This window comes from Microchirus variegatus (genome assembly GCF_963457635.1).
Source record: "Microchirus variegatus genome assembly, chromosome: 2".
Lineage (NCBI taxonomy): Eukaryota > Metazoa > Chordata > Actinopteri > Pleuronectiformes > Soleidae > Microchirus > Microchirus variegatus.
In genome coordinates this window covers 35,067,704-35,081,778 of record NC_139803.1, presented here as the reverse complement: position 1 = coordinate 35,081,778, position 14,075 = coordinate 35,067,704, and the positions used below count along the sequence as shown (strand labels likewise).

At 42.4% G+C, this 14,075-nt stretch overlaps 1 protein-coding gene across 2 annotated transcripts; it reads right to left on the bottom strand.

Moving 5' to 3' along the window:
* Nucleotides 1-1,655: 1,655 nt before the first annotated feature.
* On the bottom strand, nucleotides 1,656-12,038 carry peli2 (pellino E3 ubiquitin protein ligase family member 2). 2 transcript variants are annotated; one of them, XM_083910604.1, is made up of 6 exons: nucleotides 11,837-12,038; nucleotides 7,407-7,558; nucleotides 4,773-4,858; nucleotides 4,134-4,331; nucleotides 3,841-4,029; nucleotides 1,656-3,045 (listed from the first exon to the last, which is right to left on the bottom strand). In XM_083910604.1, the coding sequence occupies exons 1-6, from the start codon at nucleotides 11,911-11,913 to the stop codon at nucleotides 2,467-2,469; spliced, it is 1,281 nt and encodes a 426-aa protein (XP_083766730.1). In that variant the 5' UTR covers nucleotides 11,914-12,038; the 3' UTR covers nucleotides 1,656-2,466. The 2 variants fall into 2 exon arrangements, with proteins under 2 accessions (XP_083766730.1, XP_083766729.1); XM_083910603.1 differs by having other exon boundaries at nucleotides 4,773-4,874; nucleotides 7,429-7,558.
* Between the last annotated feature and the right edge of the window lie 2,037 nt (nucleotides 12,039-14,075).

The following is a 14,075-nucleotide window of genomic DNA, read 5'->3' as shown; positions in this document are numbered from 1 at the left end:
GAAAGAAACAGAACTTGAAGAAAATGATTTCCCCTTATCTTAAGAGAAATATTGTTTGATCGTGATAATCGACATTCATCGTGGCGACAGAGATTGCAGGAGGGGGGGGGCAACGCTGGCACAGAGAATGATGAAACATGCGCGTAACCGTGTCTCAGCATAATGTGTTGCGTGAGAACTACACACAAGATTCTCAGCGAAAGCACAAAAAAAAAACAAGAAAAACAAGTGGACGAACTCACTTGACCACATTTTTAAAAAATATTTTTTATTCTTTGCACAAAAAAAAGGGAGGCATATGGAGCATCAGTGCGTTCTATGGCTTGTGTACAGAGTTCCTGTCGCAGAATAAATCATAGAACAAGCCCTTGGGTGAACTGAGGGCCCCACCCATGTTTACCAAGGAGGAATGTTTGAGGCAGCTACTCTGCAGCTGTTACAGAACACAGTCTTAAGCAACGATGACGGGGCACACAGTGTTGGAGCTGGAAGTCTTAAAAAAAGGAATGCTACTGTACAGTATGTGGCTTCGTACTTGACCCTGCACGGCAGTTACGTGACATCAAGCCATTTTTGGGAAGCGTTCCGTGTCGTGAGTCAAGCATAATGCTGCCGATACTATTTTTAAGAAGTTTGTTTCTCTTGGGGGAGAGGAAAAAAAATAAAAAAAATAAAAAAATAAAACCTCCAGTCCACTACTGTAGCTGAGATATCATCTATTTTCCCCCCAGGAGCCTTTAATCATGGTGGACTCTGTCCCTCAGCAATACCTCCAAATTGGAAGAACACTGTAATGCTATAATAGAAACGTGACAGTACTTCAAAAAAAAAACTATTGCATTTGATAAACTAGAGTCGGGATTAACGCCTTCGACTATACTAGACACATGGGCACAGTGTGAAAAGCTTACATCGCAGAATAATGCATAGATTTGTCCTAGAATCTTTTCTTTCAATTTATCTGCTACTTTGTTTTTGACAACATTCGCACACAACAATGTGTAGGATAATAATAATAATAATATCATTATTTCCATGGAGCTGGTGCACACTCATAAACCACAGCAGCAATTTGGGTTTAACATCTTGCATGTGGAGAGAAAACAGGCCTCTCCTTATATTTGGTATTATCTGTGAATGCTGCTGAGGCTGTGTTTAGGTTTTATTAAAAGAGTGTTACAGGTCATTGGATCACACCTAGCATGAAATAAAGCTAAAGACAGTGATGTCTGAACACAGTACGTGTGGGGCGAGTATGTAGCAAGCTAGCAGGCGTGCTTATGTCAGCAGGATGTCGCCTGACCTGTGCTTTCAACAGTGCAGCCGTTAAGAAAGCCAAGTTTGTGTGATTGAAGCACCACCAGTGAGGCGAGCCAATGTGTTTCAGTACATTCTTTGTAAAACCCTACTACTAGCTTGGTTTAATTCCTGTGTTTAATTCTCTCTCTCTCTTTTGAGTGGTGGGCAAGATTATAGAGACAGGATTGGGATGGGATTCAAATAAAAAGCTTGAGGGCCCCCACACGTTCAACCCCCCCCCCCCCACACCCACACACACACAGTCACACATTCACACAAAATGCATTCTCGCAAATATTATTTACGCAGGAGAAAAATATATTAACATTTGCATTATGAAAACAGTACAAGGGCCTCAGTGTAGTAAAATAGCTCTTCTGTCAAGATAAAAATGTGGTGAAGAATCCATATGAGGGCTGTCGTTTCTTTACGTCTTCTGTGTGTAAAATTGCCTCCGTCTTTGTCTTCGACAAAATAGCCCTCTTATTCATGAAAAAAAATGTCCACTGTTAAGAAAAATACCCCCCTCTGACAGATTGTTCAGCAAACGGAAGCCACTCTTGGGAGCTGTGTGGTCTAGATTAAGGGTTAAGGCTGAGGGGGTTCACAGGGCAGCACTTAACATGTTTTTCCATTAAAATTAGACTCCAGATTTGTTCTGGTCTTACTTCCAGCCAACAGTCCAGCTGTCAGGCTTTGTAAAAACTTTGTCTCAGACCCTTCAGGAAGTAAACCCTTCCCCTCTTTTCTCTGGACAACTGGCCCAACTACCTCTGATCGGTATGATCAGGTTCACTCACATTCATAACAGTTCCTGCTGCAAATTGATGGAAAACCAGCAGCTATTGTAGTTTCAACAGCCCACTGCTCGGCCATTTTAAAAGCAGTTGTTTGGAAGGACAGCTGAAAACAGTATTTCAGTCCAGGGATCTGTGGCCACATCGCTGTATCCCACAGTGGCCACTGGCCACCCACAAGAGGCCATGAACAATGTGTAATGGCTCTCTGTTGTGCAGAATCCATAATATATTACCAGAGGTTTAGAAGACTGACTCCTTTCCATAGCTGGCTGACATGAACAAAAGAAAGCACAAAATAATCGGAACAGTTTCACAGCATGGTGACATTCGCCATGTCATCTTCTCTGCTGAAGCAGGACCCTTCAGGTCAGTCCACCGGGCCCTGGAAGATTAGCTTGGCGCAGCCCTTAGTGAGACTGAGCTGTGTGGCACAGAAGGGGCAGGCAGCGTGGAAAGCGTGGGTGCCGTGCGGCAGAGGGATGTCTGCCCAGTACTTCACAGATTTCTCCGAACACACATGTCCACATGGCACGAAAGCGTGCGTGGGTGCACCTGCGTCCACGTAGAAGGCCGGCTCACAGCCCAGCCAGAGTGGAACATAGGGCCCCACCATGCGGCACATGGGACACTCTCGCTCAGGGTTGGCCGCCTGCTCTGAACGGTGGCCCCAGTTGTGGTAGCCGTGCACGTGGCCACACGCCAAGTAGACCCAAGGCTGTTTTTCCTCCAGGGAGGAGAGGGCACGGGTGCGCTGCATGCTGGGGAAAGCCAGAGTGTTGAGACCAACGGGGCACTGGGGCCGCGCTGCGTTGATCTCCTGCCTGAGAGCCTCCAGGTGCTTTTGGGTGGGAGTGTGGAACAGGCCTTCTGCTGTGCGCCACAGCAAAGTGGCTCCACAAAGATCCACCAGGGATCCGTCCTGCAGTATGTTACTCTCATTGTCCACCTGCAGAGGGTGCAGACACATTTAGTTTAACAAAAAAAAAAAAGGTAAGGACTGACTTTGACATTTATTCAACCTTAAATAAGATAAGACAAGATAGTCCTTTATTTGTCCCACAGTGGGGAAATTTACATCGTTACAGCAGCAAAGACAGTAAAGATAAAGATAATAAACATGGATTACCAAATAGGTGTACAATATATAAAGATATTAACACCAAGACTTAAAAAAAAGTAGTAAGTAAAAAATGTACAATATGGAAGAAATGTATTGTATTAAGTCATGACTAGGGCTACGATATGGCATCAGACATTAAGGAAACTTTGACTTTACTGATAACAGGAGTACAGCCGGTATGTTCACTATTTAAATTTAGATCTCCAGCTGATGTTTGGAGTTTTGGGCCATTGCACTTTGACAACTAAGTTGCCAGAAGAGTTAGTCAAACACACCGCAGATATGCAGATATGGCTCAAAAATGCAGAACATTACCAAACCTAAAAGGCCTTACGATCTCAAAACTACCTCAACAAGAGAAGAAAAACAAGGGTAGGCATTGAAAAAAAGGACTATGTAAAATGTATGTGTATAAATATGTGCAAGAACGCGTTTCCTTCTTTTGGTAACTATCTGGCAACCCGTGAGTCTGGGGAGGATGGAGAACAGACTACAGTGACCCATGATAAACACTAACATAATTACATATTTTAGATATAGTCCCCTTTTACAGTATTTATACTAACAGTGACACTTAAATCTGCTGTTTATGTAAGTGTGTGTATCATTGAAGACACTGACCAGTTTCCCTGGGGTCTGTGCAGAGCGCGTCTCTCTCAGTGTGTAAACATCGCCACAAACGGAGATCTCTCTCCATACGCCAGGCTTGGACTCTTCTGTGAATCCACCCCGGGGGTGCATGACCAGGACTCCGTTTGTCGTCAGGCCATCCATGTGACCATCTGGGTTTTTCCATTTCGCAGCTTTTTCCTGAAAGGAAAAGCAAAAAGACGACGACGCAAGTGGATGCAACTTGTGTATCTTCATACAAGACAGGATTCTTTAAATCTGGTAAATCACTAACTAGTAATTACCCCAAGAAAGATGTTTTTTGAGGAGTCAAATCCAGCTGCGTAGATGCGGGCAGTGAAGGGAGGGTTACGCTCACAGACAACTCGGCAGGCAAAGCGGGAGATGGTGCTCTGTGTGATGGGAGTCTCCTCTCCCTCCTGGCCTCCTGCTACTGTGTCGGTCACCACAAAGTCTATGGGACTTTCTGTGGAACGCCCAATCTAAACACACAAAAAAAACAAAGTAATGAGTCAATATCATCAATCATTAATATCAGTAATGTGGTGAACACTTGTCAATACACTCCCTGCAATTAAATGCTGTGTGTGTTTGGTTAATGGAAGAAAATGCAGAGACACAAACACTGGGGTACATACAAAGTTCTGTACAGCAGCATGTTATAATGTCAGTATATCATATCATCTCTGAGGGGAAACAAGTTTAATCTCATATTGTAATCCAAAGTGATATAAGTACACTACTTAAAAAACAAACATGACATTGTCTCGTCGTTTTTAGATATTATTAAGCAGAAATCTTGTAGAGCATCCAAATGTATGTTTACATGCAACAGAGTCATTTAGTTATGGGAAATGTGTTTGCCTAATATGCCTATATATGACAGGAATAGTAGGTCCAAACATGAGTGAACTGCCACTCACCTGAAACATGTCTGTATCTTTATCATGGCTGTACTCCACCACTACCGTCTGGTTCCTGGACAGCGTGTAGGAGATGCTGTGTTGGCCTTTACAGTTCACAGCCTTCAAAAGAACAAACAAAACGTATTACGCACGCACACCAAATGCATATTTGAAGTACTAGCATGTTTTATTGCTCTGTGTCATGGTGTAGTCAGGAGAAACCGTTTGATGTCTTGGTGTGTGACATTGACAGCGGATGTGTCACCAGGTTCAGAAACAAAAAACAGAAACTACTCAGCCCCAATTGGCCTTACGCAATCACTGTCGACATTAAGGCAAAGATCAGGGAAAATCCACCTCGACTATTAAAGTGCATGACACTCATTTGATGAGTCATCCTAAGAGTCAACAGATATCTGGCTATATTTACTCATGTTAATCTGAAGTTAAACAACAGAATATAAGAAGTGTAGAAAGTCGACTATACTGTCACTGAACAGCTGTACAACGAAACTCCTCTTAGTGGTACAAAAGAAAAGAATATTGATTTCTTTCTTATGTGGAGCAAAGAAACAAAGAAAATATTCAAAACAATCAAAATATATTGTTTTAATAATGGAATAAGATTCAAACTGATTAAGTGATTATCAAAATAGTTGAAGATTAATTTAGTAATCGATTAATTGTTTCAGCTCGACTTCAGACAAACACTTTCTGGTAGAGTAAGTCACAGTGACAACAAACAGCCCACTGGCCTCAGTTTACTCGAGTCCCTCCACCAGTTGAGCTGCACCAGCCACTGTTGTTATAAAAAGGGTGGGTTAAAGCCACCCAGGCCAGGCTCCTGTAAATACTTTTCCACATGTCACCGTCATCCCACTGTAATCTGGAAATTCCATTTTCAAAAAACCAGCCGAACACCCCCCCCCCCTCACTCTTATTCGTCACGTGCGGAGGGAACGAGCGACAGAGAAAGTGGGTCACCAGCGCTGCCACATTCTGCTGTAACATCACAGACAGACGGTGACAAATGCCATCAGTGCATGGGAGTCTTGTCTCCTCAGCTGCACTGCAACATAACAAATGGTGCACAGTGCTGCACCTGTTCCAACAGCCCAAGAGGAGCTCATACACACACACAACCCATGGAAAGATACGTGTTTACGAGCACCACGCCCCCACAATGTCATACACACCCTCCCTGAGCTGGAGAAGTAAAAATAAAATCACAACCATCCCCCAAAACAAAGCCAGTACAGAAAAAAGAAATCACATGCATAATTTGAGTAATTAAGATCAAGTGGGCAGATGAGAAAACAGGGACAGGATTTGAAAAGGAAGTTGGCAGCGGCATCGTGGGAGCTCCTCATTATCAGCCATGAACACTAGGGTGTGCACAGACATGTGAGATTTCCCCTCTCAGCTTCTTAACCAGAGTATTCACAATGAAGTTGTATAAGACCGTTCCAACAGGAGAATGTTGGAGGAGACTGCTGTAGAATGTGATATAAAAAGAAGGCTCTCCTTTCAAGGAATGGCTATTTTTGACAGTGTGTACAACTGGGAGAGGATAGCTAGCATACTGCAACAACGTCCTCCTCAGTTCACCGGCAGCAGCGTGACAATTGAGGAAGAGAGGTGAAAAGAGAAGACGGTTACAGCGGGTTACCGTCTTTGAACAACAGTCTGTTATTAAGCTGTGCAATGTTTACGCTTCAGCGGCGTTGTGACAAAGCGTCTTGACAAATAACCTGTAAAAGCAGCAGGGACATTCCATTCTCACGCTAATGAAACAATGTAATGTAAAAGCCGCAGTCACCGGTAAAAAAAAAACCAACCTCTTAGCAAATATCAGGAGTCAAGTTCCACAAGGTGAGAGTAACCTGAACCACAGGGCCTTGGCCAGCGAGCTAAACTCTCAACCGGTGCCTGAAACATCGGCCTCCTGGAGGTGCAGAGGTAAGCAAATCCTAATGCTTGTTTAGCAGTTTTGCATGAGAACCAAAGGCAGGAATGCATGAAGGCAGACATGTTGTACTGGATAGGGCTGTTTTTAGCCAGGCACTGTGGTGCAAAGAAAGAGCAATGGGGCCCCAGCTGGGATCGGCAGTTATTGTACTGAAAATGTCAACATTAAGGTCTGCCAACAGTAATGCAAAGGGGGCTTACTGCATTTTCCATATGATAATGAAATTATTAAAAAGAAAACATGGTGCTGATAGTTCTTAATTCACATTATTATCTAAGGAGCATTATCACAATTACAAATCACTCTCCAGTGTATAAGAGAAGTAGTCATTTTTAATGATGAGACTGCAGACTCTCACTAAAAGTAGACCCTTCCACTAAACCCCTCCATTTCCAAGGAAATTTGTTTAAGGCTGCTGTATAAACACAGCACAAGATGGTGGCTTCCGTAAAGCAAAGCCCTTACTTAAGTATAAATACCTGGAGTGGGATAAGGCTACAAAAAACAAACTTTTTTTGTGATTATACACTTATACCAACCATTTAATGGGTAGTATATTCCTTTTTTTTTACTTTATTGCATACTGGACCATTGAGGGTGCTTATGTTTATATAAAATATACTTTACATAAAATAAGAAATCTGTTCATTTCCCTTAATGAGAGGCTCTTCGTTAAATCAGACATTCAGTTTTTGTTGTGTGTACCTTGCTGGCCTGGGGTGTGTTGAGGATGTGCACAGTGCTCGGCTTGACACCGTTGGCTTTGGTCCTCCTGTATAGCGCAAATCTGCTTTTCCGTCGACCCCGATCTCCATTGGGCAGAGAGCCATTGTACCTGTCACAGAAGGTGGGGCGGGGAGGAAAGAAAGGACCACAAATCCACAGTTATTTTATAGGAAAATGAAGACAGTTATTTTAAAAAGATGTGTCTCAGGAGATTTACAGGTAAATGCCTTGTAATCGTAAAACCAGTTAACACAGCGAATTCTAAACATTACTGCATTTTGAAAAGGAGCTTTGCCACACATTACATCACTGGCAGTCCAACGCACCCTATTAGCAATTTAAGTGTTACCTTGTGTAATGTCTCTAGTTACATAATGCGCTCTGGTGCTTATGATTTCAGTGAGCCAGCTTTGTGTAAACTGCAGCTGTTCTGCTGCTCTTTGTCCCGGGCGGGAACAGATTCCGTGTGGAGAACTGTCTCACACAACCAACAACACATTCTCGCTGAATTTATGATTTTTTTATGCCAATCCAGAAATCTCCAAGATATCAATTTCAAAGCCTCAGTCAGCACAATCAGAGAAGCATCTATGCATTGTTTCCCCGGCTCCCTGCTAGATTCTAGTTTTTTCCCTTGAGTCTGCTGAGAGGCACCAAGCCTAGTCTGGTCCTTGTGAATGAAGCCACCCTTCCGGTAGAACTGGCCCTCTCCCCTTCCACCGGCTGGTTCCTCCAGCTGGGACACCCCATGCTCTACTCCTATCCAACACATAGACCTTCTGTCATACACTAACATGTAACCACAGTGTCCTAAACAGACACTTAACACAGCAGGAATAACTCTTTTGAAAGGCTGAACTTTTCCTTCCCGTGCATTTCATGATGGGTACTGGCTATACTAACCTCTACTCAATCTGGTATTTCTATTCCTTGTTGCTACACAAATGGAACAAGAGCCTCCTCCTGCTCCTCCCTACATCCCTCCCAAGCTCGTCCACCTGTCCCATGTCTCCACACGGCTGGCCAGGCATCAAAACACATGGTCCCAGTCAGCACAGTGCAAAGCTGGCCTGTAGGACAAGCCACCCACAGGGAGATGGAGAGGATCGAGATGATACGCTGGACAGAACTCCAACAAATAGGAGGGAGGAAGAAAGAGACGGGCAGATAACTTTTGTTTAAATGTTTTATAGTATCACCTAAAAACCTCATGTTTTCTTCTCATGCAGATTATTGCCTTGTTTGTGTTTCTGTTAAATGGGATCTACGCTGGTGTGTATTCATGAATATGTCCTGGAGAAAATAACTGTGGACCTCTAAGCAAAGTATTCATTATTACTTTGAGGATCGATATTCAGTCATCAAAGAAATTCACATTAGCTTGGACAGGCTCTTTAATCTGTAATGATGCACTCTAAATAACTGTGACCACTTTCCGTTTTTGACCTCCTGTGCCAAAGCTAACTTCTTATGCTAAGCTAACTTGAATCAGGACAAGATGTATGAAGTACATAGTGACCAACTGACTCAGATTTAAGCTACCACAGCATGAAGTGTCCATCTGTCCTATTTTGACCTTGTGATACCAATTTTAAACTCTATTCTCTTGAGTCAAGGATAGCACAATGGCAATGCTTCTTCCTCCTGGCTAGACTAAAAGAGGCAACAAATCTCAAAAACCAGTGCCAGCTTGTACTAAACATTTCAAAAGTTCCTTCCAAAGTTGATTTGTAAACTTCCCTTACTGAGTGTTTATTGAGAGAGACGATCGATATCAATAGGCCCAGTCTCCCAGCTACAATGGACAGAGAAAGCTTAAGAGAGGCAAAGGCTGGATCCCGATCAATCCATCCTTTCATTTCCAGGATACCCACACAGACATCCCCCATCCCCCTTCACTGACCAGCACCAAACCAATCCACCCAGGCAGACATGGGGGGCAGCACATTACATACATATAATGTATTTTTTTATGCAAGTCATTGGATTTAATTATTTTCATCACTATTTGTTAATGACATTTGATTTGTGTAAATGAATGACGTCAGTCTGGTTATGCTCAATTAAAAAAAAAAAAAAAAAAAAGCAGCGAGAGAGTCGGGGGCAGCCATGCAAGTAATAAGAGCCACCTCGGTCATGGCAACAAACCACTGAGGAAACTGCTGCTCAAACAAGCTTTGTTCCAAGCTGTTAGCTATCTTGTCTCCCATCAGTTTTATCAATGGGATGTGATGACATGGCAGCGATTATACACCCATCACATCTGATTCAAATATGTGCTTTAATGCTGAGAGAGAGAGAGCACAAAAGCATCAGCTTTAAACATGCCACATGTTCAGCCTGGGGTAAGAAGTAGTCAGCACTTTTTTGCCTTTCATAATAAGCAGCGAGTGTATGGGTGGAGGGCATGGGACAAAACCACATACTACTATGGTCTATGTATGATCTTCATAAGCATCCCATTTCAATAGATTCAACAAACACAAAGTCCTAACTTTCAAAAGGAGTTTCAATTTCAACTACAACCACTGATGACACAGCAGGTGTTTTTTATGATGTGTTGCAACTGCTGCCTTTGAGTGTATCAATAAAAACATGATGGTTTACAATAATGACTGGCAACAGTTTGTTGTGCAAAAGTAGAAAACCTCAGTAGTCTGACATAAACAAAGAAAAGGTACTGAGTATTTACTCAGTGGCAGGGTGAGACTTGTAATGTCAATACATGTAGACTGCATTTCTGCTTTTTGTCTTCAGTTCAGAAACCTTGCTGTCAATTCTAAATAAATAAAAACTTCTTGAAAGACTTAGTACTATGACATATTAACATAGAAACAAAACATTGTAATAAACAGTGAATGATCAATTATGAATATGACTTTCTTTTGTGGTTAAAAACTCTTAACCCTCACAACAAGCAGTATGAAGTCATCGTTCTGACAAAAACTATAGTCAGTCTTTCTGGTCGAAACAAGGACACCCAGAGATAAAAGAAACCCCACAAATAAATTATCCATAAGTGTCAGTTGAAACAGAAACCGAAATCTCACCCACAAAGAGCTTTCTGTTTCAGACAGAGGCTGTATAGTGACACCACTACTGTCAGACAATAAACAATATATAATAAGTGAGAGCACTGACATCACAAAGCTCTTGATGGAGGCAATTTAACATTAAACAAACGCATATACACAGTAGATATATATAACATCAAAATAAATAGAAAATAATCACGCAAAAGCTTTTTGAAAGGATTGATTCGATCGTCTTTATCAAACAATTCATAATGTAACTTTCGTTTTATTGGGCCCTTGTGATAAATACTGTAAACATATGATCACGATGTTATGGCAATATTTTAATTTGGCATTCAAATGTAGCTATACAATTTGAATATAAACGTTTGGTTTTGCTTAATTAGCCAATAAATAGAGATGGGACATACCACTGCATAGTGAAGCATGCAACATATAGGTTTTTAGAGTTGTATCTGATTTTACTTTTTTATTGGTCCGATATCGGTCCACGAAATATGGATTTGGTGCCAAATTATTAAAGTGACTGGTGCTAAAATGCTAATTTCAGTGCAGTAGTTGTGAATACTTGTTCTAGAACATTTAGTGTACCATATCATCAACATATCATTTAAATTGATCAACATCCCAAACATGTGACCAGCAGACTTAAGAAATCAGCTGTTTTATTCGGTAAAGCTAAGACTGTGACTTGAAACTAGTAAATGCAACAGCACCACAATAACATATATTACAGTTGTTGTGGTGTGCAGATGTACAGTTGTGTGTGCTGCTGAGCTACAGGTAGTATTTAAAAGAACGGGAAGAAGCCGGGGGCTGGGGGAGGGGACGGTTACCACTTCCGAATTCCTCAAAGTCCACCAATCCAACTTTAAGGTGGGAGGTAGCGCCCCGGTCAGAGTTTGTGTCGAGTACGAGGTTCATTTCAACAGTTGTCCCCGAATGAGTCTGTTAAAATAGACTAATGTGCGTGTGTCGTAGCTACAGTGAGACTGTTGTTGGTCGGTCACGAAGCATCGCCACGAACTCGACAACACAAAAAAAAAGTACATAGCCCCGAATGAGCACGTGTATGATTTGTGGACTAACGTGAGCGAATTCCACACAACGTGTATCTACTCAATAAAGCGATGCTATTTCTCTGTATATACGTGTACATTTTCAGGTTAGCAGCTCACACTGTGAAGTCAGAAGTCGCAGTGGCGCGGCTAAGTTAGCTACGCGGAGAGCCTTGTTGAGAAACTTCCTCATGATAAACGCTTTCCCGTCCACTGTGGACGGGGTGTCCACAGTAAAAGCAAATAACCCCCCTCAGCCAAAAAAAAACACATTAGCACAACGGTTGTACTCACCCCAGCACCACGAGCTCTCCGTATTTCACTGGGTCCTTGGACGGGGCGCAGTGCTCCTCCTGGCTTGACGAAAACATGAGGCTTCGCTGTGTAACGTTAGCTTTACAGTGATAATAACAGCGGCTCAAAAAAGTCACAAGGAATTCCCTTCGAAAACACAACACGCTCTCATTACAGAGCGCATATCCAACGACATTTGAATCGTCCTGGCTTTTAAAAAAACACGCGACTAATCTACTCGTAAACTGTGCATCAACTCCTCAGTTATGACATGGCAAAATGTAACTTACTTGGCGGTTAACTACGCTCTGAAGCACATACGAAAACAGCAAGGAGCAGGGCTGGAATGTACCATGTTTCTGTTCTTTACTTTCTGCGGGGGGTGCAGCGTAATTCCGAATCGGACATTAACAGGTGTGTTTTGGACATAATTGTTTTTTTAATAGTCACAGTAAGTAATTCTCCACACAGGTAGTCTATATTGTGCGTGTGCTTTATTACTTAGTGAAGAAAACTGACCGAACTGCGAGTACAACTTTGCATCCGCGCCACCTCACGCAGTACATGGACCGCGCCTTGTGTTATGTAAACAAAGAGTACAATCTGGGAATTCTTAAAGGAATCATGCGTTTCCTGAAATGTTTTCAAAGCTTCCATTTACCCAAATAATGGAACAATAACAACACTTCACAGTGGCATTGTCCCCCAAATACATGCACGTACAAGGTAAAACCTCTGCTTCAGGAAATGGAAAAGCATACTTTGTAAAGTTACACAGAAGGTGTGGCAGTGATAGTGGGAAACACATGGTGAAAATAACCATCCTTGTACATTTCCTGGCTGAGATAATTTGATGAGTGAAAGTATGGGGGGGAAATGGGATTTCTTTTGTTGGTGACTCCCTGAGCCCTTTAAATGTTTTATTTGATTATGACTTCACTGCAGTTGGCTAATGCATGTGATTGATTTTGCAACCTCTACATGAGCATTGCTCGTGTTTACAATGGTATGCTCGTGTTTTTCCTCTTTCTTTTTATGATCACGTTGTTTACAAGCACACATGTATTATTCTATTGTGAGAGGGAAAAAAGTAATTATCTAACTGTTCCCTCTTGGAGTGACTTTCTAATGAAACCAAAATGTCCACAGCTTCTTAACTCCAAGTATCCCACATGTGCAGTTGTTCTCACGCCTTTCTGGTAAATGTGCCACTTCTCCACTTTTGTCTGGCAGTCTCATCAACACTTTATTGCCTCTGTCTTGTTTTCTCTGGAGTCTACATAGCTGGAGGTGCCCTTGCCGACTCTGGCCCCTTCAGTGGTCCCCGCTGCCTCTGCAATTACGGGCCCTCTGTTTGAACTGGTGTTCAGTTTCAAAGTGCAATAAGACCTGACATAAAAACAAAAGGTGGTAGAGTCGCTGGGGGCCCAGGGATGGACCGGCCTCCGCACTCATGTGTACCATAATGTAAACTCTGCAGGACAATAAGTGGAAACACTGCTGTTTTTTTTGTTTTGTTTTTTCAAATTGCAACTTATACAACTGAGATTAATCCATGGCATTTGTTGGTCCTGCTCATAGATAGCTGCACATACTTGTCCATTAATAGTCCAGAGCAGTTATGAAGACAGATCAAGCTGCATTTAACTGCAGGCCCAGGGGCTGCCCTTAAAGGTGCGGGTAATAATGAATGTTTACTGCTCTTTTGTGTCATTGTCTCTTTCCGCTTTGCTATTGTATGGGGAAGTACTGCAGTCTTTTCTGTCTGTTTAACTCACCCTTCTGTATGCACATACATACACACACACAGTGGAGTTGGGGGTGGGGATCAAAGACTTTTCTAGCACATACCACACTGATGGAGAGCAGATGCAGGGAGTCGGCAGCTTTGTTGGAAGTCGCGCTGATCTAGTGTCAAGTCAGTTTTATTTAATAAATTGCCAAATCAGAGCTCAAGTTATCTCAAGGCAGAGGTCTGTTTGTCATATTATCTACAGAGAACCCGACACAGGAGAATGTTTAGTGACAGTGGCAAGAAAAAAAAACCCTCCTTTTAAAAGGAAGAACCTTGAGCAGAACCAGCCTCTGCCTTGACCAGTGGAGTTGCAAAAGGAAGGAAAACATAGCACAAAGCTAGTTATGTCATGATAATAGTGGTGGTAATGACAATGTAATAGTATGAGTAACAAATCTTAGTTTAGGTGTGAAATGTCACGAGGGAAAATCCTGCAGAGCAGAG